This window comes from Ceratosolen solmsi, unplaced genomic scaffold, assembly GCF_000503995.2.
Source record: "Ceratosolen solmsi marchali unplaced genomic scaffold, CerSol_1.0 scaffold23, whole genome shotgun sequence".
In the NCBI taxonomy this organism is placed as follows: Eukaryota; Metazoa; Arthropoda; class Insecta; order Hymenoptera; family Agaonidae; genus Ceratosolen; species Ceratosolen solmsi.
In genome coordinates this window covers 88,677-112,397 of record NW_011948430.1, presented here as the reverse complement: position 1 = coordinate 112,397, position 23,721 = coordinate 88,677, and the positions used below count along the sequence as shown (strand labels likewise).

The 23,721-nt window shown below is 21.5% G+C and overlaps 1 protein-coding gene across 1 annotated transcript; it reads left to right on the top strand.

Moving 5' to 3' along the window:
* Positions 1-20: 20 nt before the first annotated feature.
* Positions 21-23,371, top strand: LOC105363907 (Major Facilitator Superfamily Transporter 17). Its single transcript, XM_011501710.1, has 13 exons — positions 21-269; positions 399-478; positions 11,528-11,615; positions 12,829-12,887; positions 13,124-13,332; positions 14,834-15,073; positions 15,332-15,416; positions 20,297-20,520; positions 21,542-21,691; positions 21,817-21,949; positions 22,104-22,259; positions 22,333-22,418; positions 22,963-23,371. Exons 3-13 carry the CDS (start codon positions 11,599-11,601, stop codon positions 23,188-23,190), a joined length of 1,587 nt encoding a protein of 528 aa, XP_011500012.1. The 5' UTR covers positions 21-269; positions 399-478; positions 11,528-11,598; the 3' UTR covers positions 23,191-23,371.
* The last annotated feature ends 350 nt before the right edge of the window (positions 23,372-23,721 follow it).

The following is a 23,721-nucleotide window of genomic DNA, read 5'->3' as shown; positions in this document are numbered from 1 at the left end:
ACGATACGAAACGAGACGTGACGAGACAAAACGAATCCAGACCGGCCGAGACGAGACAGATAGACAGAGAGATAGATACAGATAGATAGATAGATAGATAGATAGATAGATAGGTAGATAGAAAGAGAGTGAAAGAGTGAGACGGGTAAAGCATATTAATACAAATAATAGTGACGATCAAATCATGAGTGAAATCAAGTATTATGTCAAAAGAAACCAATATACAACTGTTCGAAAGACTTGGCAGACTAGCCTTTTACTTTTATCAGGTAAACACATAACTGACACTCGATTATTAGTAGAATAACTCTTATTCCTCGCTTAACGGATAACTTGTAATCATTTTTTTTTTTTTTTTTTAATTATATATAATATACTTTTAATTTATATTCTCATAGATAAGCTACGTGACGCCTGCGCGATATGCCATTTGATACATTCATTCGCATGCTTTAACATACAAAGTGTAGCTCTCTAGGTATGTACTATGTATATTACGTTACACATACGTACCTCACTTAAACGCTTAGCATGCCTTTTGATAATTATTTGACATGTATGCATATGGCTTAATGCAAGCAAAATTTTCATTGTACATTTATTTAAAATAATATATACTAATAAAAAAATAATGATGCAATTATGAAAAGTCGTGCTCTTTCTATATATTCTACTGTTTTGCAATGGTCTTTTATAACCTTGGAAATTGTTTTGTTAAAATGCAATTAAATCTTAAAAAAAACATTGATATCATTCAAGAGTATGTAACTGATATTATAGGATGCTATTTATTTGTCGAGAGATATTTTTTTGATCTTGAGAACTATTCCACACAAATATATAATAATTAGATTATTTTTTATACTTTTTCGTTGTTTAAACAAAATTTCTTGATAAATTGTTTTCAATTTAAATTATAAGAATAATCTATTCTTATGTTCTGTAAAATAATGTCTGTTTATTTGAGTCTTATAATATGATTACACTTTAAAATATATTATTTAACAATCCAATATAAAGTAGCTAGAAACAATACTTTTATATTATAATGGCATATAAATATTATTGAAATACAACTTTAATTTATAATTTGAAGTTGAAGAACGTTCAATTGTAAAAATAAATTCGATGAATTTTTTTAGTTATCCAATAAGCGAACCTCAAGAACATTAATATTTGGTGGAAAATTATACAAAAAAAATTAAACTTTGTAAAATTCGGTAAATTTGTCATGTGATTATACTTAAATTACAATATAAAAGTAATCTCTACAATATAACTTTAGTTATTTCCATTGTGAAAATGCATCCATAATCTATCTATTCAATACTTACGTATTTACGTTTTTTTATTATTATTATTTTTGTAATAATACATTTTAACAAAAGTCAGATTTTTGTTATTCAAAAATCTAGTTTTTGTAGGAATATTTATATAACGTTTTATACTGGATAAACTACTCATATGATTTATAATAGAAAAATCATTATTGAAATGAATATTGTTCTGAAGCGTTTAAATATTGAAATTTGCTTTGTACATAATTAGGTTTTTTTTTTAAAGAAATATTAATATATAAATAACATTATTTGAAATAATAAACTAAAAATTTATTTATATTTAATCTATTATGACTAATTTTATTCTTGTGAATTTGCTATTGTTTAAGTTTAATTTATAAACATATTGAAATAGATCTACTTGAAAACCGTACAGATATATTTTATTATAAATGTCCATACATTAATGATAACAAATTAACTTTGCATTTATCTAATTATGAAACTAACATACCTTAAAAATGTTAATTTAATAAGTTAACGAATTATTAAATTTCTAAAACATTAATTAAGTTATATTCATTTTACTTATCAATTATTTGCAAGAAATTTTATTTATATATATTTTTATTAGTCGTTATAATTTGGAGAGAAAGCAAATGTTTACCATATTTAATATAATACAGAATCTATAGTGATTATATATTCATACAATTGTAAATGTAAATCGAGGCTTCTTCGTTTAGTTTCTATAACGTATTATTTCGTTAGAAATGCATTCATAATAATTTTTTTTTTTTAATATAATTAAATTACGTCTAAGATTGTTTTATATTTTCATTACGATTCATTTTATATTTTGAAATTTAAATTCTGTAAAAGATTGTTAACAGTTTTGCATCAACATAACAATATTTTATGAAATAGCACTCCTACGTAATATAATTTTACTATAATTTTATACTCGTTCGAAAATTCAGCGTGTAGTAAAGAATATAGCAGGAACTTATAACATTTAATTAAACTTGTACTTCTTTTGATCTTGACTCACTTTTACACACAGTCATACACCTATAATTTGTAACTAATTATATTATGTGATCATATATTATTTTGTTTCCAATCTATTTCATTAATTTAAAAAAAGATATAGTAATTATCTTATAAATAAATATTTTTAAATTAATTTTATATAGTTGGTATATCTTTAATTATTTAGGAGTTTTTAAAAAAACTATTATTTATGTAATTTACACTATAATAGATTTAAGTTAAAAAAAAAATGAAATATATTTTAATAAAAGTAACTGATTTTTTCTGTAAACGAAAGTATGTATTTATTGCTTATATATTCAAATAAACATTTACACATTTCTAAAAATTTCCAATAACCATTATTAATATTTTAAGTTATGTTTTCACGAATTAAAGAATTGAAAATTCATTTGTTTGTCCCATTTTTATATTTATATAATTTGAAAATTAATTTTGAAAATACTACATTCCATCATTTTATAAAAAAAACTGATGGTAATGATGAAAGTCATATCGAAAATTTTTATTTTTATATAAAACATAATATTTAAGAGTACCTATTAAAAATTATTACAACATAAAAATCTAGTACTATAATTGTTAAATTTGTTAATTAAATTTTATAAAAATTTATAAAATGAAACTGAAAATTGGAGATTTAATTTATTAAAAAAAAATTGTACTGTGATATTTATTTCTAAATGTTATATAAATGTATTTATTTTATTTTTATTTACAGTAATGCAAATAAATCTATATATAGCTATAATTTTTGTTCTGAATTTTTGTTTACAGATTATTTCTCTAAATTTCATTCGTAATTAAGTTTCTAGACATTTTATCAAAAATACCTAAAATATAATTGTCAGCCCGTCATGGGAATACATGGGGAATTTCAGGACAAATCTAGTGAGCTGCGAGTGGACATCGATGAGTATAATGAATGATTAAAAAATGTAAGGGTTTTAAGCATATTATTCATTGAGGATATAACATTTGTTATATATAATCAATGTATTAATGATGGAATATGACAGCTTATCAAATAGCGTTATACTGAATAAAGTATTAATAATTGTTTATCACTAATATTATTATTTTTTTTAGTTTACTTCAAATTTTTTGTACTTGATTTATAATATATTATTTAATTATACAGCAATTGTTATAATTATTATTCTTTTTAAAAACTATTGAATCGTTCAGTTTTTGTTTTCCTACATTACTGTATTTAGTTCTTCATTTCAATTATATCAATTAATAAATTTATTTTATACTTTTATGCATTCTTTACATGATAAAAAATAATAGAATAGAAATAGAAAAATATATTTTTTATGTAATATTTCTATTATGAAAATTAAGTTATTTTTCGAACAATCCAATATTGTTGTTCAAGCAACTTTTTTTTAAATTAAAATAATTAAAGTTATTTTATCAAATATTTTATTATTATTTAAAATATTTTTTATATTCATTCAAACAGTACAGTAATAGATTATGAGCTCAATGCAAATTCTTATATTAATATTGTGCTTTATAATATGGTTCGAAATAATTAAATTATTTACGCATGTTTACATAATCGTAAGATTGAAAGACGTATCTTCTTGTCGCGATTTTATAGCCTTTACAGTGTTTACACAGTACTTCAGATAATAATTTAAATACTCTTCCCTAATAAAACCAATTTTTAATTAAAATATTTACTTTGTTATTATTGCTACAAATTTATAAATAAAAACATAACATAAAATCTATATTGTAAAATTCTTAAAAAACATTCTATCAATATTAGAAGACATATCTCATCAAATATTTGTATATATAATTACGTATTTACCTAACTATTATTTTTCGTTAACAAAATTTATGTAAAATTAATAATATAAGTTTAAGAAATGAATAAAAATTAATAAATTTAACCATAAATTACATAACAGTATGAATTAATTTCGAACTAAAATAATTGTTAGTAACTGATAATATTTATATGTTAAAAAAAATGAAGATCAATTTTTCATCGATATTACTAGTGCAATATTTTTAAATAATTGAACAATATTCTTGAGCATCTTAAGCTAAATGAATAAAGTAAATATAAATATTTAAAGGGTGAGTGAATTATTATTGAATTGTCAGATTTGATTGAACTTTAGTCAATCGACTTGAATTATCATAATGCAAATATTAGTTAAAAATTAGTTAAAAATGTTTTAAATTGTAAACGAAGTTTAGCACTGAATACATTAATAAAAATATGATAAATTTTATTTTTAATTCAATATCGTAATTATATATAAGTTTTTAAATATATTCTATTATCAGTTTATATTTAATTATTTGGGAATTTTTTAAAATAAATTTAAAGTAAAGCTTATTAAAAAATATGAGATCGAATTGCATAATTGGGATAATCAAAAATTAAAAATTAAAAATATTCATATTTTTCGACATATTGAAATTGACTGAATGTAAATAAATAAGTAAGAAAAAAAGTTGAATCTAAATAATTAATGAAGAACATCAAATTATATAGCATATATAATCCAATGTCATGATTTAGGCTCAACTTACGAACAAATAGCATTCATTTAACCCTATAGGCGTTCTATATAATCGGGGCAATAAAAAGTGTGTAAAATGATCATTGACTGAAAAAGAGCGCAAAACTCACGTAGTTGCAGGTTGCGACTAGTCATTATTGTAATGTTGGAGGTTGTTTTTCAATGAGGTGGGGCACACAAGCCACATACAAACAAGCATCGTACAGTCCGATGAAGTAGTCACTGGTTATCGTATGCTTTGGTTACTGTATAAAGTTTTATTATTTCAGTTATATTGAATATTTTCGCTTAACCATTTTTTGTCATATTTTCTTATATTTCAATTTTTTGTACACCAAAAATATTAAAGTAAAAGTGTATACTTTAGAAATATGATATTTTACTCTTATTTATTTTTTAATACGATAAAATCTATTAAAATGTCATTAATAAGAAATGTTATTCGAAAAAAAGAAAGTAAAATATTATTTAAATAATTAGAAAAAGTGTAATAGTAGGAAAAAGGACATGTAATTTAATATAGTTGGAGTTTTTTCAATATCTAATATATTTGCCGTGCTACAGACATGTAAGTAATATTAGTTTAATTCTGGTTTGCAATTATAGAAAACGGTCGATAAGTACTCGACTCTACTTACCTAATACATTTATTTTTATCAACATTCATAGCCTACATAAGACAATATATATCCACATTTTAGGTAATTAAATTCCTAAACTAACGATTCTTACTAAAGTACATATTCAAGTGTTCAAAGGAATTTAATAAACGAATATTTTTGTATAAAATTATTTGCGTGTAAAAACTCATATTAATAAAAACTTTTAATTTAATTTAATTTTTTGGTATTAATGAATAGAAATTTCTTTTATATTTTATGCTTCATTTTTATTTATCCTCTATAAGAATATAATAGTAATTTATTAATTTGAGCTTGTTCATCATACCTGTATATATATATACAAATTATTTATTCAAACGGCTGCGTAGTATTTCCTATATTTACGTAATAAATACACAACTGTTAAACTTCAATTATTTGTTAAAACAATTTTATTAATTCGGAATATTATAAGTATAGACTAATTATTTTTATTTTAATATAATTTAAATAAATCAATTTTATTTTTAATTCATACATACTTATTAGATATATTATTACACATAACGTATTTAATTTACACAATGTCATTCAATTCTAATATCTTTCTCTTTTAATTAATTCTGTAATTTCATGTATTTAGGTTAAATAGAATCACAGAAAACATTAATGTTGTTAATTATGAATCCAATTATTACATTTTACAATATTATCTTGTATCTTCTACGCAATTCTCATATTCAATTGTATTAGAATAATGATCTTTAATTACGTGCAATATAACAATGTTAATAAGTAGTAACGTTATCTATAATTATTAGTATTTAATTTTTTAATTAAAATAAAATCTAAAATAGCCTCTAATAAATTAAATAGTTTCTTAAAAAAATTTGTTCAATAATGAATCAAATTTATTAATTTCATAATTCTATTGTTTTATTATTAAATAAGATAATATAAAAACATCAATTAAGCATAATAAATTTATATATTTCCATATAAATTATAGTGAAACACAGTGAAAAAATGCACAATTAAAAATTGGTTTCTAATTTTAATATATAAAAATATTAAAGAATGTAAAAATATTAATTTTATTTATTATGGAATTTTATACAATAACATACAAATAATTTTATTAATAATAACAGTAATAATTGACGATTATATGTGTAATAAATAATAAAGTGTTGATTATATTGATGTTATTTGTTGGTAAAGCTTATTAATGGTAAAAATAATACCATTTGTTAAAAAATATTAATTACACCATTTTTATATACTCATTTATTTTCTATGATTTTTAATATGATTTTTAGATAATATATTATTTGTGACATTAAATTTGGTATTATTAAATTGTAAATAGTTGCTATGCAGTATAATATGAAATTCCTCTTCATATTCACTTGATGTCTTACTAAGTTTGAATGTTTATGTAATTACAACATAAAAGATATTCTTAAAATTTTATTGTATACAATTAAAAAATATTGAATCTATATTTTGAAGAGCATATAGCTACTTATGTATGTACTTTATCTGTTTAAAATATAATTGTTATAGGCCTGTTTCATAATTTTGTTAAATACTCAATAGGTAAAATGTATATTTCCAAAATACTTTGTAATTGTATTATTTTATATTTTGTTCTACCCGTATATTACAATTAAGAATTTGTTATGCATGCAAATGAATTCTGAAAAATAATCAAACATGATTTTACTTATTTGAAATTTCTTCCTAGACAACTTTAAGTTATTTCATTGGATGATTTTAATCAAACTATTGATTCCTGAATATATTTTTTCTTAAATTCTTAATTATTATAATTTTTATCACGTCAAAATAGATGCTTGGAGTACCTTGTGATAAAATTAAACTAAATTTAACTATATAAAATTCAGTTCACAGAAACACCAAATTAAATTTCGTTTTTAATGTTTATCTGAAATTTATGTTTTATATTCGTATATACATTTTTTTTAACAAATGGCTAACTACACAGGTAATTCTTCTATTCTACATACATTCATACATACATTAATATCTACATACATTCTTCTATACTACACCTTCTATTCGACAAAGGTTGTAAATATTATCCGATTATTTGCCATAGTATGAAATATTTTTCGACTAAATATTAACGTTATAATGACGAAATAACATTTTTTTTCTTTAAAAATATAGTGAATAGAATTAACTATATTATAGCAAAGTATATTTTAAACAATTAAATTTATAAAAACATATATTGATAAATAGTGAAGTATTTAAATATTGTTTTATTAACCAAGCTATTTAAAACTATTTCAAAATATAAATGAAAATAATGATATAGTTAGAATACAAACACGTAAGATTGTATTCAGTTATCTTCAAGTAATTGAAGTAATTAATAATATATTTTGAAACATATTATATTTTATTAGTTATAGAGATATTTAGTAAAAGAATGAACAAATAATTTGTGAATTAAATATAAATATTTTTTATGTAGCATAGTAGCGTTAATCGAGTAGTGAGAAACAATAAAAAAATTCTGTTACGTATATATATATATATATATATATATATATATATATATATATTATTATTATAAATTTAATCTTTTAAAATAATTTTTCTGACGGAATAAATAATTTCTAATCATTTATTTTATGCGCATAATTATTTTATTTTGTTATTATTTGTTGTCGACGTCATTGTCCTCGCTTTTCCTTTGTTGATATTCTTCTTTTTTTATTATTATTATCATAATTGCTATTTGTTTTGTAATTATTTTCCTTATTAAATTTGCAAAAAATGTTACAAAAACAAAAACATTAGTTTTTCAATTTTTAAATTGTTTTAAAGAATTAAATTTCATCGAAATATAAAACCAACATTAAAAGTGAGAGTATATAGTTACATCTGTTAATAAATTCTATATTTTTTTGCATGTATCATTCACAATTCACATGTTATAAAAATAGCAATATCAATGAACGTTCATAATTTATAATGAAGTACCTATTTCATAATGTATTTATTCTCTTATTTATACTTGTCAGTATATCATTATTTTTCTAGTTGCAGTAATTTTACTTATGAACAATCTACTTAAAATTATATAATAAATTGTAGTCTATCCGTTTTATAACATATTATAACCGAAATATATCTAAGCACGGGAAAAAACATAAACTATAACCTTCATTAACTTTAAAATTACAAAACTCTCTCCCATATTTATGTTAACTTTTTGTAGTAAGGACCAACTGAGTTTCTTAACCGTTGTATTTATGTTGATAATATTTTTGTATTAATACAGAGTTGGTTTTATATTTAGACACTGATTCTATTTATCACTAACTAGAGAAGATAAGAAAATGATCAGATAAATTATTTGAATAAAAGAATATTAAATTAAATTCAATCAATATAAAAGTAATTTGATGAAGAAAATTATTGTCAGACTACCACAATATTTATAAAATAATAACAAAAGCACGAAAAATCTAAATAAATGAAATATTTCGTAATTTAATAAATCCATCAATGTGGTTTTGCTGAATCAATTTCTGATTTCATTGTTAAATATTTTTCTTTTATAATGAATTATACGATACTCAAAAGTAGATCGCGATGCTTTTTATTTCATACTATTTATCTTTAATTGCGGAATCTAATAAGAAAAGTCACATTCTCTCATGATGAGTATTCATGAAGTTCACATTTCAATTAAAATATTCATCATTTTTCCGTACAAGTAATATACTCCTTTATTTGCAATTGTCAATTCATTATTTATTTTAAAATTTATACGTATCAACTGTTTATTTCCCTCCTTTATAGAATTATTGAAAATACATTAGTCATATTATCTAATTATTTTCAGTCACATTTTAAAGAAAAATAATATACTGAAACCGACGTCTATAACATGACATTTCTCTTTTTTAATCTGTTCTAGCTTATCGCTCAATCTCACATTTAACTATATGAAGAATGACACGATTTTTTAAAATGTTTTAACCCAATAATTTATATTATTTTTAACTAAATTATATTATGTATCTAAACATCAATTCATTTTTTATGTTTGTTTCGCAATATTTAGAAATTACGTTGAAGTAATTCATTATTATCTTATTCTCAATCTTATTAATTTAACATAATGTAGTATTATAATGGATTCTCTAACAATAAAACTATTTCTATAAAACTATGAAGTTTATATTTATATTATATAAAATTATATAAATATAAAATTACTATTAATAGTTTAGATTCTAAATGTAATTTCTATAAAAAATTATTAAATATCTTTCTATTAAGTTTATTAAGGAAAAGAATTTTTTTAATTTTATCATTGTTTCAATATAGTTTTAGCAATTTATTTTTCTCACATGCTTACCTTAAAATATAAAGTATTTCGCATTTCGCTTCATAATTTGCAATTACATATGATGATATCGAATTATAATATTGTAATCCAGGCATACGTCTGATTGTTTGAATTTGAATATTTAGACTTGTCTAATTGTAGTATCAATGTGTTCGCTTTTAAAACCTATGTCGAAATATCTCGATATTCCTATTGAAATTGAGAATATGAAAAGAAATTTGTAAAAAAAATGTACGATCCAACAAGATGAAATTATAATATTTATTCCTATTGTATTTTCATTTATCAATTCTTTTTAATATATTTTTTAAATTATAATATAATTACTTTTCAATTGGTATATTATGTTCTATACGTTATGATGGATAATTAAACATCTCATAAAATATTTTATTCTTACGAGTCCATAGTTAATAATTTAAATTGTTTATATTATTTGGAATTATCTAAATCTTCGTATTTTATTACATAGTAATAAATGAAGAATTACGGATATAGTTACGAATTAAGAGTTTTTCTTAGTTATTCGTTTATTAATATATTAGTCAATATATTTATCTTAAATATTTATATGTTCAAGAATTTAATAAATAATTTAATTTGAAAATTGTTTTTTTCTTTAGTTTATAATTTTTTCCCTAAGATTTCAATTGTGTATTTTGTCGAATTTTAATATAACTTTGTACATTCACATTCATTCTTAATATTTAGTTATTTAATAGTTATGCAATATTTAGTTATTCTCAAATGTTAAATTAAAAATTTTTTTTAATTTCTGCAAATAATATTTTTTTTGTTTCTTTTAATTCTTTATTCTAACAAGCCATTATATTATATTAAAAAATAATTGCAAAAGCAATTGATTCATATTTGTCAGATTACTATCACGATAAAAGTATTTCAGAATCATATTATCCACGAATTTAAGAAATGATTAAATAAGATTTGCTATACAGTTAGTTTCCTATCGGCCTACTAATTCGTTGATCTAGATGTTACAAATCTATCTATTGTTAACAATAAGAATACAGAAGAATTGTCATTATGTACTACCAATCACCTTTCTAGATACCTGTAGAATATATTTACAATACATTGGATACATATAAAATTATTTAATTATTATCTTATTATTTATAGATATTCTTATTAATAAAAATATAGTATGTTAATGAAATATAAATAATAATGTACTGATTAATTATTCACTGTCTGGCATGAAAACTGCGTTAAACTTTAAAATTACAGTATAATTATATAAGACAGATAACGTCACTGTTTCACTATTGCAATTACTCTTTTACTGAAATCAGAAAGAGTAATCAAGTTAGTCTTTTCAACAAGGATCATTTTAACAATTTAATTTTTGAATCATAGTGTTCCCAACTATGTAAACTATTAAATTGTCTTGACACTGGTTGATCGATCGTTTGAAAATATCGTAAATGTACCTTAATTAATCTTCATTGGCAAAATTAGGGTATCGCAATCAATTGCATGTACGCATGAGCTTTAGGAAAGTCGCACAACAATGCTGTATTCCAAGGCACCTCAAAATCAATCAATTCCGTCCTGTTATCGAATTAACTCTCTTTCATATTTATATCTCTTCATTTCAAATTATGAAAAAGTAAATATTTTTTGTTTCAGAATTTGGGGTGATTTTAAATGTACTCAGTATAATAAAGACAATATAAAAAATTTCGATTATTACAATAAAAATGGATAGATCTGAAAGGTTAGTATTATTTAATATACATGATAATTAACAAAATTAAAATGACAATACTCTTTATGTCAGTCAACAATTTTTATCTAATATACGCTTAGAATAATTAATTTTCTAACAAATTATTCAGCTTTAACGTATATCACTTTCTGTGATAGATTAATGTATACTCACAAAACTGTAGTTCAATGTTATTATCATACGTAGGACATATTATATCAATAAATACAAGTGAATAATTATATGGAAAAGGTATTTGAGAAGAATAGAATGTCTTATTCAGTGCCGATCTATTAGAATCATAAGATGACATTAACCATGCTTGCTATTACTGCATTCCTAGTTGCATTCAATAGACATTTTAATATACTGTACAGCAAAAAGCCACATGATACACTAATAATTATACTATACCCATTTTAACCACACGTGCCATTCTCTTTGATTATGCTGCATACTATCTTTATATCATACTGTTTTTTCTATTACCCTTCAATATTACCGCTGCCCCATCAAGTGATATCAGAAATATAATATAAGTTCATGTAAGATCATTAAGGTAGGCAGATGAGAGCTAATAAAAATTACAAGTAACAGAGAAAAATGTTGTATGTATAATAAATGAAGTTTTAAGACTGTTAATGTAGACCAAGAAGAATCTAAAAGGCATCGAGTGACAACCAAAATTCTAGTTGTATCGCAAAGGTACACAAGAATAACATACGCATCAAATGTCACTTGAAGGTGACCACTAAATTGAATTTTATAAGCAGATGAGCTATGAGAATTCAGTTTATCCAAATACGATAGTAAAAAACAAATTTTTATATTAAAAACGTGCTGTTTCAGTATATACGAAGAAAATATTATCCGAAGGCAGATAAAACGTTAATACAATTGAATGTAAAGTTGGCTACTTAAAATTGAGTAAAATATATGTAATACAAAATGATATTGAGACAGATCCCGACTAGGTGGCTATTTCTTTACGCGGTTTAAGTATCTCTTGAAAATGGTAAAAATGATGGTAATTAGAAATACCTCTTTTGTAATTTAAAATTGAAACTTTTTGTATGAGTCTGACTGATGAGATCAGTTAATCGATTTGAGATGAAAGATGTATAGTTTTTTTGAAAATATTTTCGTAATTTTTCATTCACTTATTTACTTCTTATATGCAGAGTCAAATAAACGTATATATATATATTCTTATTGTTTTTAGGTATCGAGAATCATCTGTATATAAAACATCGACAGTTTACAATTTTCGTAAAATTAGAGGTAATTGCAAATTACAAATTATTTATGTTTATGAAATTTGAATATAAACAATATAGATATATTTACATTTTATATTTTTTTAATTTAATAATTAAATAATAAAATTTAAGGAATTATAAAATAGAAGTATTCGAATAGTTATTGTTAAAGACTGTTATTAATATTGATGATTATTGAAATAATATAATAGCTAAATAATTAATAAAATTTTATTTTATGTTTCATGATGAAAGCAGATACGATTCCAGCTCGTGTAATACTATATATGCTTTCTTTTTCTGGTTTTGTTGTATCTTTTATGATGAGAATGGATATAAATATTGCAATGGTATCAATGGTAAATTATCAGCCGACTAATGTTTCGAATAACAATATTTCAATAACTACAATTTGTTATTCTAAATCCAATACCAGTTCACAGATATTTGAAGATAATGATTCGAAGGTATTAAGTATAGTGTTTCATTTATTTAATATTGTTCTAATAAAATTAAATAAAAATAAAAAAAAATTATTGACATTAATCATTCGAATGCACCAGTTATTTAATTTTTAGATTTACTTTCATGTTTATATAGAAATATTTTCATAATTAAATATAAATCAACAAGTCAAATAAAAAAGGAATAATTCATTTGATAACAAACTAGAAATTAATTAATTATTAATTAATTATTCTTTATATTCTTTTATAATTACAATTTATTTAAGTATCTCAAACATTTTGTGCGATTGACGTAAACGCTTGTCTTTGCTAATATTCTTTTTGATTAAAACTTTGTTGCTCTCCTTTCAAAAAAACTTTAATTTTTATTTTATTACGCTTTAGGCATAGGCTTTAAATTTTAGTTATTGCATTAAAGCTTTGTTTATGCAAATCCGGAATAAAATTGTTTAGGGAAAAATAAATTTTACTTATGAAATATGCTTAAATTTATGTTTTCATATTTCATATTTTCATTAGTTTTAATATTCAATAATACTAGTATTGAGAATTTTAATTACTTCGATAACATACATTATTCAATTGGTTGTTAATGTTCTATGTATAATTCATTAGGTATAATGGCTGTATTTTATTTTTATTTGTATAAGAAAATTAATTATATATATAACTAATTCGTGATTACTTATATTATTATTAAGTGAAATATAAGAAACGTATATTATTATTATTATTCATAAATAAAAATTATCTAGATAATAAGTCAATTTACAGTAACAGGTAATAACAATTTTATGAGAATTACATATCTTATTTTGTACTGATGCGTAATTTAAACGATATATGCACAAGTTTTCAAGATTAATTCAAATTTATCGACAAAAAGTATAATAAAGATAGAAAATTATGACATTCAATTGCGCATGCGAATCGTTAAGCGGTCACAAATAATCCAAACTTAAAAAATTCATATCGATTTTAAAATAAACATATTTTAATTATTTTTTAAATTATAATGAATAATAAATACAAATTATTAAATTACTTAATTAATAAGAAATTAAGATAAATATTAATTATTTCATTATTAATTTTTTCGCTTACTTATAATAAGTTTTTAGAGTTATAAATGATAAATAATATATGAAACAATGTTTTTGAAGCATTTTTAAAATTAAATAATTTTCCAAACAATTTTAATCTCAACTTAATATTAAATGTTTTCACTTTTAATATAATATAATAAATATAATAAAAATGTATACACAACATTTCATTAAAGTAATTTAATCATTGAACTACAGAAAATCATTATATTAGCAATAATTATTATGTGAAGCAAAAAAAAACAATAATCAATAAATTAAATTATACCTTATTTGATCAATTAAAATAATAGTTAGAAGGTATTGATCCATAACAAGCATTTAAATTAATATTTTTAATATTCTTATTTGTATTAATATTACTGATTTATAAAAAGATTGAAACTTTATTATAGACCGAAAAAGGAGAATTTAATTGGAGTCCGGCTATTCAATCTACAATAATTGGATCGTTTTATTGGTGCTACATTCTTTCACAAGTTGTTGGTGGAGTACTTACTCAATATTTTGGTACAAAAACCGTTTTTGGTGGATCGCAATTCCTAACTGCCATTTGCAGTTTACTAATACCAACTGCTGCTGAATGTCATTATGGTGCCATAATTGCCCTACGTAGTATTCAAGGCATCGCCAGTGTAAATATTTCAATTAGTTCCTCACTTATATACTCTCTCTATAATTAATATTGAAAACAATTTTCATTCATAACACATAACATTCAATTTTGTTTATCAATTTCTATCACTTTTATTGAAAAAATAATAAATAAGAATAAATGTTATACTAGTAAATTAATTTATAAATAGAAGTATATATTTTGAATTATTGTAAATTATGAATAAAACATTTATTGAATGCATATCAAATATATATGTAACATCGTAATAACGTAGGGACTAACATGGCCTGCTATGTATGCTATGGTTGGACATTGGATTCCTGTCGTAGAAAGATCTCGCTTCATGTCTTCCTTTCAAGGTAATTTATACTATATTAGACAATTTACATGTAGTAGAAATAACAATATGTTTTCATTTGTTACAGAGAAACTTCAATACTTAAATTATAACTATTTATTCTTTTTTTATAGAACTTTTCATTAAGTATTTAAAATATCATAATCTGTACGTGCACCTTACCTTTTTTAGAGTAATATTTACATTATTTCAGCTTAACGCTTAAAAATACTTTGAAGAAATAGGATAATAATTGACAATAAAGATAAAATTATAAATATAATAATAAAGATAGAAAATCTTAAATTAAAAAAAAATTATATTTTTTAAATTTAGGACAAATTGTTATAGATACAAATATTTAATGTTAATGAATGATTTATGATCGATTTTCTCATTTTATTATTATTATTATTATCATATATATATTCATCTATTTATTTACATATTTATTTATTTTATTTTATTGCATGTAAATGCATGTATGTGTAAACTTTTGAATACTGATATTTTCATGTAAGAACTATAAATTTTTTTAATCAATTTATATTTAAAAGAAAAAATTTATAAATTATAAATTATTATTAACAATCATTACTATTATTAATTACTATAATAATTTTTTATATTTTATATTTTTTAAATCCTTCAATTATTTAGAAATTATCGTTAATAATATTCATATTATTTATATATGATCTTTGCGCGCGTGTAAATCAACTATTTAACATTGATATTTTAATATAAAAAATTGCTATCTTGATAAATTTATATTTACAAAAATATATTATAACCAATTGCTAAAAATAAATTATATAAAATGTTGATAAAACATAATGAAATATAGGAAAAATGTAAGATTTTATTAATAACAAAAACTACACACTTAATATAACTTTTAATAAATAGTTATGTTTTTTTTTTAAATAATTTTATACAACTATTTTTAACCGCCATGCTTATATATATTTATTTATTTAAAATATTCGAAATTTATTCAAGCGAAAATTATTCAAAATATTAAATCTTAAAATATTTTATAATAAAGTATATCAAAACCTAAATTTGACAAAAATAATATAATGTAATATTATTTGAATAAAACTGTATTTACAATTAATAATTTAAATTGAGGATTGAAAAGTTTTAAAAGTAAATTTTTGAATCTTTTAAATCTCTATTTTTCAATATTTATTTGTATATTACTTTTCATTTGTGCAAAATTTTATTATTGATCAAATATACAATTTATGGTAGTTAAAAATTCCTTCAAGAACGATCAGGCAATTTTAATTTTGAGCACAGTCATTAATAAATATTTATTTGATTTATAATTCTTAATTATAATTATATTAATTTTAGAACGTACACATTAATAGTTTCATGCATTATAAAAATTAATACATTATACATTTATGTCTATCATTTATATTTATTTCAGCTTTTATACTCTATTAATTCATTATTATATTTGAAATGTTTTAAGTTATTTAGTTTTTTCTTTATTTAATTATTTATTTATAATTGTTATTTGTTATTATATTATTTATTATTTTTAATATAAGTCTTATGTAACATTTTATTTTTAACAATTTTATATTTTATTTATACGTCAATTAAAAAATTTTCATTACATAAAATTCGAAATTTCACTAGTTATTATAAAATAGATTACAAAGAATCATTTAGCTTATGTAAGTTATTTAAAAACTTGTATAATGCATATTTTCTTGTATATAAATTTTGTTATAAGTGGAAAGTGTCAGTACTTTTAATAATCATTTGCAAAATATAGTTTGATAACATAGAATTAATTTGTGTTCTTTTGTAATAATTAAATGGTATTTTAGGAATTCAACATCTTTATACATTGTAACATCACAAAAGGAGATCATAGAATGGAACTAATGTATATATATATATATATATATATATATATATATATATAATTCTCAGTAAAAATTGAAGTATATTTTCTTATATTTTTATTTGATCAATTTTACAATCACTTATAATTTATTAGCGCAGATCGAATACCAGCCAGACATCATGCCAGTGACAAAATTAATACGTTATGCAGATAACTAAAATGTAATACGATAAGATACACTCAATACGGACTTCTTAATAGCACGAGTAAAATTGGGTATATTTTATTATTTATTTTTGTTAAAAAAAAATATGTTTACTCGACTTATATCATTAAATAGAACAGTATAGAATTGTTCTTCTGATACTTATAAAATGTAAAGGACATATGTAGTTTCTCAAACTCGCATATTTAAAATTCAGTTATTGACTTATTCATATCGTTATATTATTTTTTTTAACTTTCAAAGCTTTCATTTATTATTAATTAATACATGCAGACTAAATATTATTTGATTATACAGTAGTAGACTAAAAATGATTATTTACGGGTATACAAATTTCATTATCCTCCTAACAATTCCATCAATATTTTATGTATTTTTATTTTCTTGATTTGATGGTAATATGAGTACCATTATTCTGTAATTTACTTTCAGACATTTTAACTTTATACATCTTTTCTATTTCCTAGTGATAATGTGTAGTTGATAAAATTATATATATATATATATCAAATATCAAATACATATATGTATATATATTTGATATTAAAGTTTTATAAGATACTATTTTTTACCATCTTTATACGATACCAAGGTAGTAAAAATTTATCAGAAGAAAAAATGAACAGCCTTAAACAATAATATATTCATTTTATAGATATATATAATTTTATAAACATATTTTTTAAACAAAAATGTCTATATTAAGAAAAATATTTAATAATAATGTATGCATAAGTTACATTTTGTCTTGAATAAAAATAATATTTACTTTATAAAATAATATTTTATTTTACATATGCATTAGTTTATATTTATCATATATTACAATATAATAATAATTTTTTTTAGAATAAATTCATTAGGTTTGTATGAAATAATAGTTTCATATATTTTGAATATATTTTATTTATACAATAAAAGTACTATTACATTTTTAAAAATTTTTAAAAATGATAAGGAATAAATATTTTTTTCAATTTTTCAGCTATTACTTTATATAAATTATATCCTTTATTTTATATGAAAATATTATAATTATGTTTGCTCATAATACTTTTATAATTTATATAATAATAGACATAACGATGAACATTTTAAAACCGCAAATTCAATCTTCCTATTTTTTCATTCTTTTAACCTGTTTAATTTAAAATACATCCCTATCGAAGTTTATAAAATGTAGCTTGAAAACTATATAATTCAGTAAAGATAACCAATATTTTAGTATATAAATTATTAATATCAAATATAAATTAATTAATTAAATTTAATAAATTTGAATAATCATTTGAATAAAATAATTTATAACAAACATTTAATAAATAGTATAATTTTTTAAATATTTATTGTAATGTCATGTAGAAAAGCAGTTACTGTACAGTTGGTATACGGATTTACAATTTTATAAGTTTAATCAACTATTTTTTAATTATTGTCTTTAAAAGTGGGATAATTTGTTTTAAGAAATTAAAATGTAAGTCATATATCGATAAAGTCTTAAAATATATATACATAAAGATATACATATATATCATTATTGAACTAGATTTATCGTTAGAATAAATTGAAAAATAATCATTGTACAACATTTTTATAAAAATAGTATATTTATTTTTTTTAATTTTACAATATAAATAAAATAAAATATAAATTGTAGTATTCAATGTATCTTTAGTAATTTGTATGTTTTACACATTTAAAATAATAATTGATTTAATTATTAATAATTTATTTCTAAAACAATTTATCACGTTTTTTGAAGTACATATTTTATTAAAAAGAATATATAATAAATAATGTACATGCTTAGTGACCCCCCCCCCCTTACTCGTCGTTTTTTCTGTTCCGCTCGCAAACATACGAGATGAACGAAAGGATATAAAAATGAGTCTTTCTAAATATATATATATATATATATAATGAAATATTGTAAATATTGCTTATAATTTTTGACGTCCGTGAAATGGTAATTAATAACCATTGTAAAAAACTAAGACATTTTATACATTGAACTGTATTATATTTAATTATTTATTTTTTAGTTTTTATTTTATGTAATAAAAAACTAAAAATTTTTCAAACCTTACACTTAATTTATAAATGAAAATTTATATCAAGAATATTTGAAAATTTGGTTTGATAAGTAATAATTAGATGATTATTCAAGGATTATTCAAATTAATTTTAACGAAATGAATTTTTCGAAAAAAATTAAATTATCGGATACACAGTGAAATAATTTAAAATAATGTAAATAGTGTTTAAAACATTATATTCTCGTAAAAATCATCTATGTATATATTAATTGTTCAAGTGGATACAGTCATATACATTTTTGTATCATTTAATGCAAATATAGAAACATCGTGTGAAACCTTTCACATATAAAATATTACTGGTTTGAGGAAAAAAATTAAAGAGTGGGCAGATCAAAAGAATAAAGAAAATAACAAAATACACTAATGTAGCCCTGTATAATTTTAAATGGCATTACAGAGTTCATACGAGTATTTGAGGATTCACTCTATCTTTCTATCTGTCAATCTGTCAATCATCCACAATACACATTCATCAACACTTAACGAACGTATAAGCGATTAAGTGAGCTGACGAACACCTGATTGGATCTTAAGCAGAGCTGAAAATCTGGAAACATATCACACGTTACTCATTACGTGTTATGCGACGTATGTCATACATAGGTTGTTCTGTTGATGTAGAGATGAAAGACTGGCGTGATTCGAATTCGTGGGATGAGCAGCCATCTCACATCTTAACGCCTAGGTATTCTTCTGTCATTCTACAGGGTTCAGCTTTGGTATCGGAATTACTTATCCTCTGGCTGGCTTTCTCATTGCTCACTTTGGATGGCGAGTTGTCTTCTATACTACTGGTAGCATCGGATTACTATGGTGTATCTTTTGGTACTTCTTTGCTTTTGATTTCCCGGCATCACACCCAAGGATATCCATCCAGGAGTTACAGTATATACAGGGTAGTATTGGGAATGCCGCCACCGATATTAGCGAGGTACGTGTTTATATAAATGCGTATTATTATAATCTTCTGCTTTATTTTATTAAAGTTCTCAAACAATTAATTTTATCTAAGTCTACATAATAAATCTATCATACAAGCATAATTGGTAAACAAAATTTTCTTTTTCCTTTAGTATTGACCTGCGGAATAGACGTCTAATACTTTGGAATGTCGAAATTGTAAATAAAATATATGTATCATACATTTAATTTTTTAATTCCATTGTTTGACATTTCTAAAGCTTTTAAAATTTTCAACTATATAAATGAATCATAATTATTTAAATGAATTTAAAAATTTTAACGTTGAAATTTTTTTCTAATAAAAATATAATGTATAATTTATATTATATTTACTGTATCGTCAATTATAAATTCATTTTTTCGAATTATTTTCGAATAATTCGTATAATATCGTAATTTAAAACAATATTTTAAAAATAGCTTAATTATTTAATTAATTAAATTCAATTTAATATTTTGAATATAATTGGCTATATTGAATAATATTGATTTATTATATTCGACTTAATAAATAAGATTTAAATGATTGATTTTAAAAAATTATAAATTAAACCGAACGACATTTAGCAATCAGGACAGTTACAAATATATACTTATATTTAAGTGTTCTAAATATTTAAAAATTTTATTTAATCACAAGTGCAAAATATTAAATTATGTAAAAAAATATATAAATAATATTATTTCATATATCTTGACATTATTTTAAGATAATAAAAATATTTAAATCTAAAAATTATCTTTAAATGAGGTATTGTTTAAATATAACTTTTATTAAAATATTAAAATCTTATCCTTTTTTGTATAATCTTATCCAGGTATTATTGAATTTTGAAAAGAATTGAATTTGACTGAAGTAGAATATACATCAATATTTTGATAAAAACTATCAGGCCAATTCATTATAATTAGAATAATATTTTACAGATTATGAAGATCAACTGATGAAAAAAGAAAAAAAAAGTTTAACCATAAATATTGTTTCTCAGGGAGTATCAGTTCCATGGAAATCAATTTTAACATCATGTCCTGCATGGTCGATAGGTATCACAACTTTTGGTAGAATTTGGGTTCACTATGTTTTCATTATTGCTGGACCTATGTATATAAAAACCGTTCTTGGTCTCAGTATTCAAGCTGTAAGTAGTATTTACATTTTAATTTGAGATTTATACACAATTTATATTTAAATTATTAATATGGCAATTGCTATTAAAATATAATTAATTTTATTATTAAATTATTTTTCATTTTAATGTTATAGAATGGTGTCCTTTCCGGTGCACCATTTATCTGCAGTTATTTTAGTTCGGTTATCTTCTGTTACATTGCCGATTTATTTGTTAGAAAGAAAATACTTTCACTTACAAATGTTCGAAAAATATTCACTGCAACATGTAAGTCAAATTAAAATTATGTTTTCTTAATTATACTATCAGATAATAAAGTAAAATTTTTAAATATTAATAATTATATGATAAGTATATGATAAAAGAATTATATGATAATATTATATGATAAAAGAATTCTAAATGTGTTTGCATTTTATAGCTCAAGTTATTCCTGGACTTTTAGTTTTACTTATTGGATATTTGGGATGTAATATTGTATTAGCTCTCACAGTGTGGTTTATAGCTGTAACATTAATTACTTCTGCATATGCTGGAGCTATGGCGAACATTGTTGATATTGCCCCTAATTTTGCAGGTAACGAATGTATTTTCATTTCATTTTATAATAAAACTTAACATTAAATAACATAATAAAATATTTTTATTAGGTCCTGTGCTAGCTTTTGCGCAAACTATTCACATGACAGCAAGTTTTTTATCTCCGATAGCAGCTGGCCTGCTCACCCAAGAGAGCGTGAGTTCTTTCAAGTTTAATGTTATAAATACATTTCTTATTATTATTATACATTTCTTAAATTTATTATACTTCACAGCTCTTTGATTTTTTAAATATTATTTAGTGGTTTGTAAATTAATAATTAATATGATTTTAGATGTCAATTAGTTATTCAAAATTATAAAAGAAAACAAGAGAGAAAATAAGAGTTTGTATTTCTTTAAAGAAAAATTTGATTTGATTGTTATGTAAGACGATTATTTAATGAATAATTTTATGTTATTGTTATGTTTATAAAAAATTATTTTTATTCTTTATTTTGTCTTTTTATTTTTAATAAAGATTGACTTTAATTTAAATGTTCTATATATCAATTAAATATTGTTTGTAATTATTCCAATTATAGTTTTTACTTAAATTTCAAAGAGATCTGTTAAATTATTTATAAATTAATAAAATATTGTCATAGTATAATGTATAGTAATGAAGTTGTGTTAAAGGAACATGTTTTAAGATTTAATATATAAATTATATTTGTGGTTAATAAGTGATGCATATACAGCAAACACTAGATGCTTGGAGAAAAGTATTTGGTGTGACAACTTGTGTTGCTTGTGGCACTTACATTGTCTACCAAATTTTTGGTACAGCAGACATCCAACCTTGGAATTATCCAGATCAGAAATATCCACAGTCTGTTACCGACGACTCTCAACCACTCAATGACTCACCGGCTCATAAAGCAACAATTATTATTAGGCGATCAAGCAATCATTCTGTTGATGTATAAAATGTCTATAATTTATTTACCTGAACTATTGGTAATTACTGAGATGAGTAAAACTGTCCTGTACTGCCATTTAATGCCTTTATATTGTGTTCTTCCATATCGCCATTTAATGATACGATTATTATAGATCTATTTTTCTTTGTTTATAATGAAAAGATAATGTATTATAATTGTGTTTAAAGTTCGAAACAAATGTTTATTTGTACATTATTATATATATTATACAGTAAAACAATTTTAATTATTAAAAAATAAATTTAGTTTTATAATTAAAATTAATAATCTGCAATAGTATCCTAAATATTATTAAAATCACTATTGATTATTAAAATTTATTATGCATATTACGTACTCAAAATATAGAATAGAGCATAAATTTTTGGTAAAAATTAAAAAAAAAGCAACAGTGTGATAAATACTATTTAATCTTGCAAATGTATATAAAACAAAGATTTTTATTCTATGCATCATGTTTTCATTCTACATAAATTGACTTTCTATCGCAAATATTCTATGCAAGATTTTTATAAC

Excerpts from the sequence above, each read along its gene's own strand:
- LOC105363907 (XM_011501710.1), top strand. Across the intron at positions 13,333-14,833 it reads TTGAAGATAATGATTCGAAG|ACCGAAAAAGGAGAATTTAA; the intron begins GTATTAAGTATA and ends ACTTTATTATAG. Across the intron at positions 15,074-15,331 it reads GTATTCAAGGCATCGCCAGT|GGACTAACATGGCCTGCTAT; the intron begins GTAAATATTTCA and ends GTAATAACGTAG.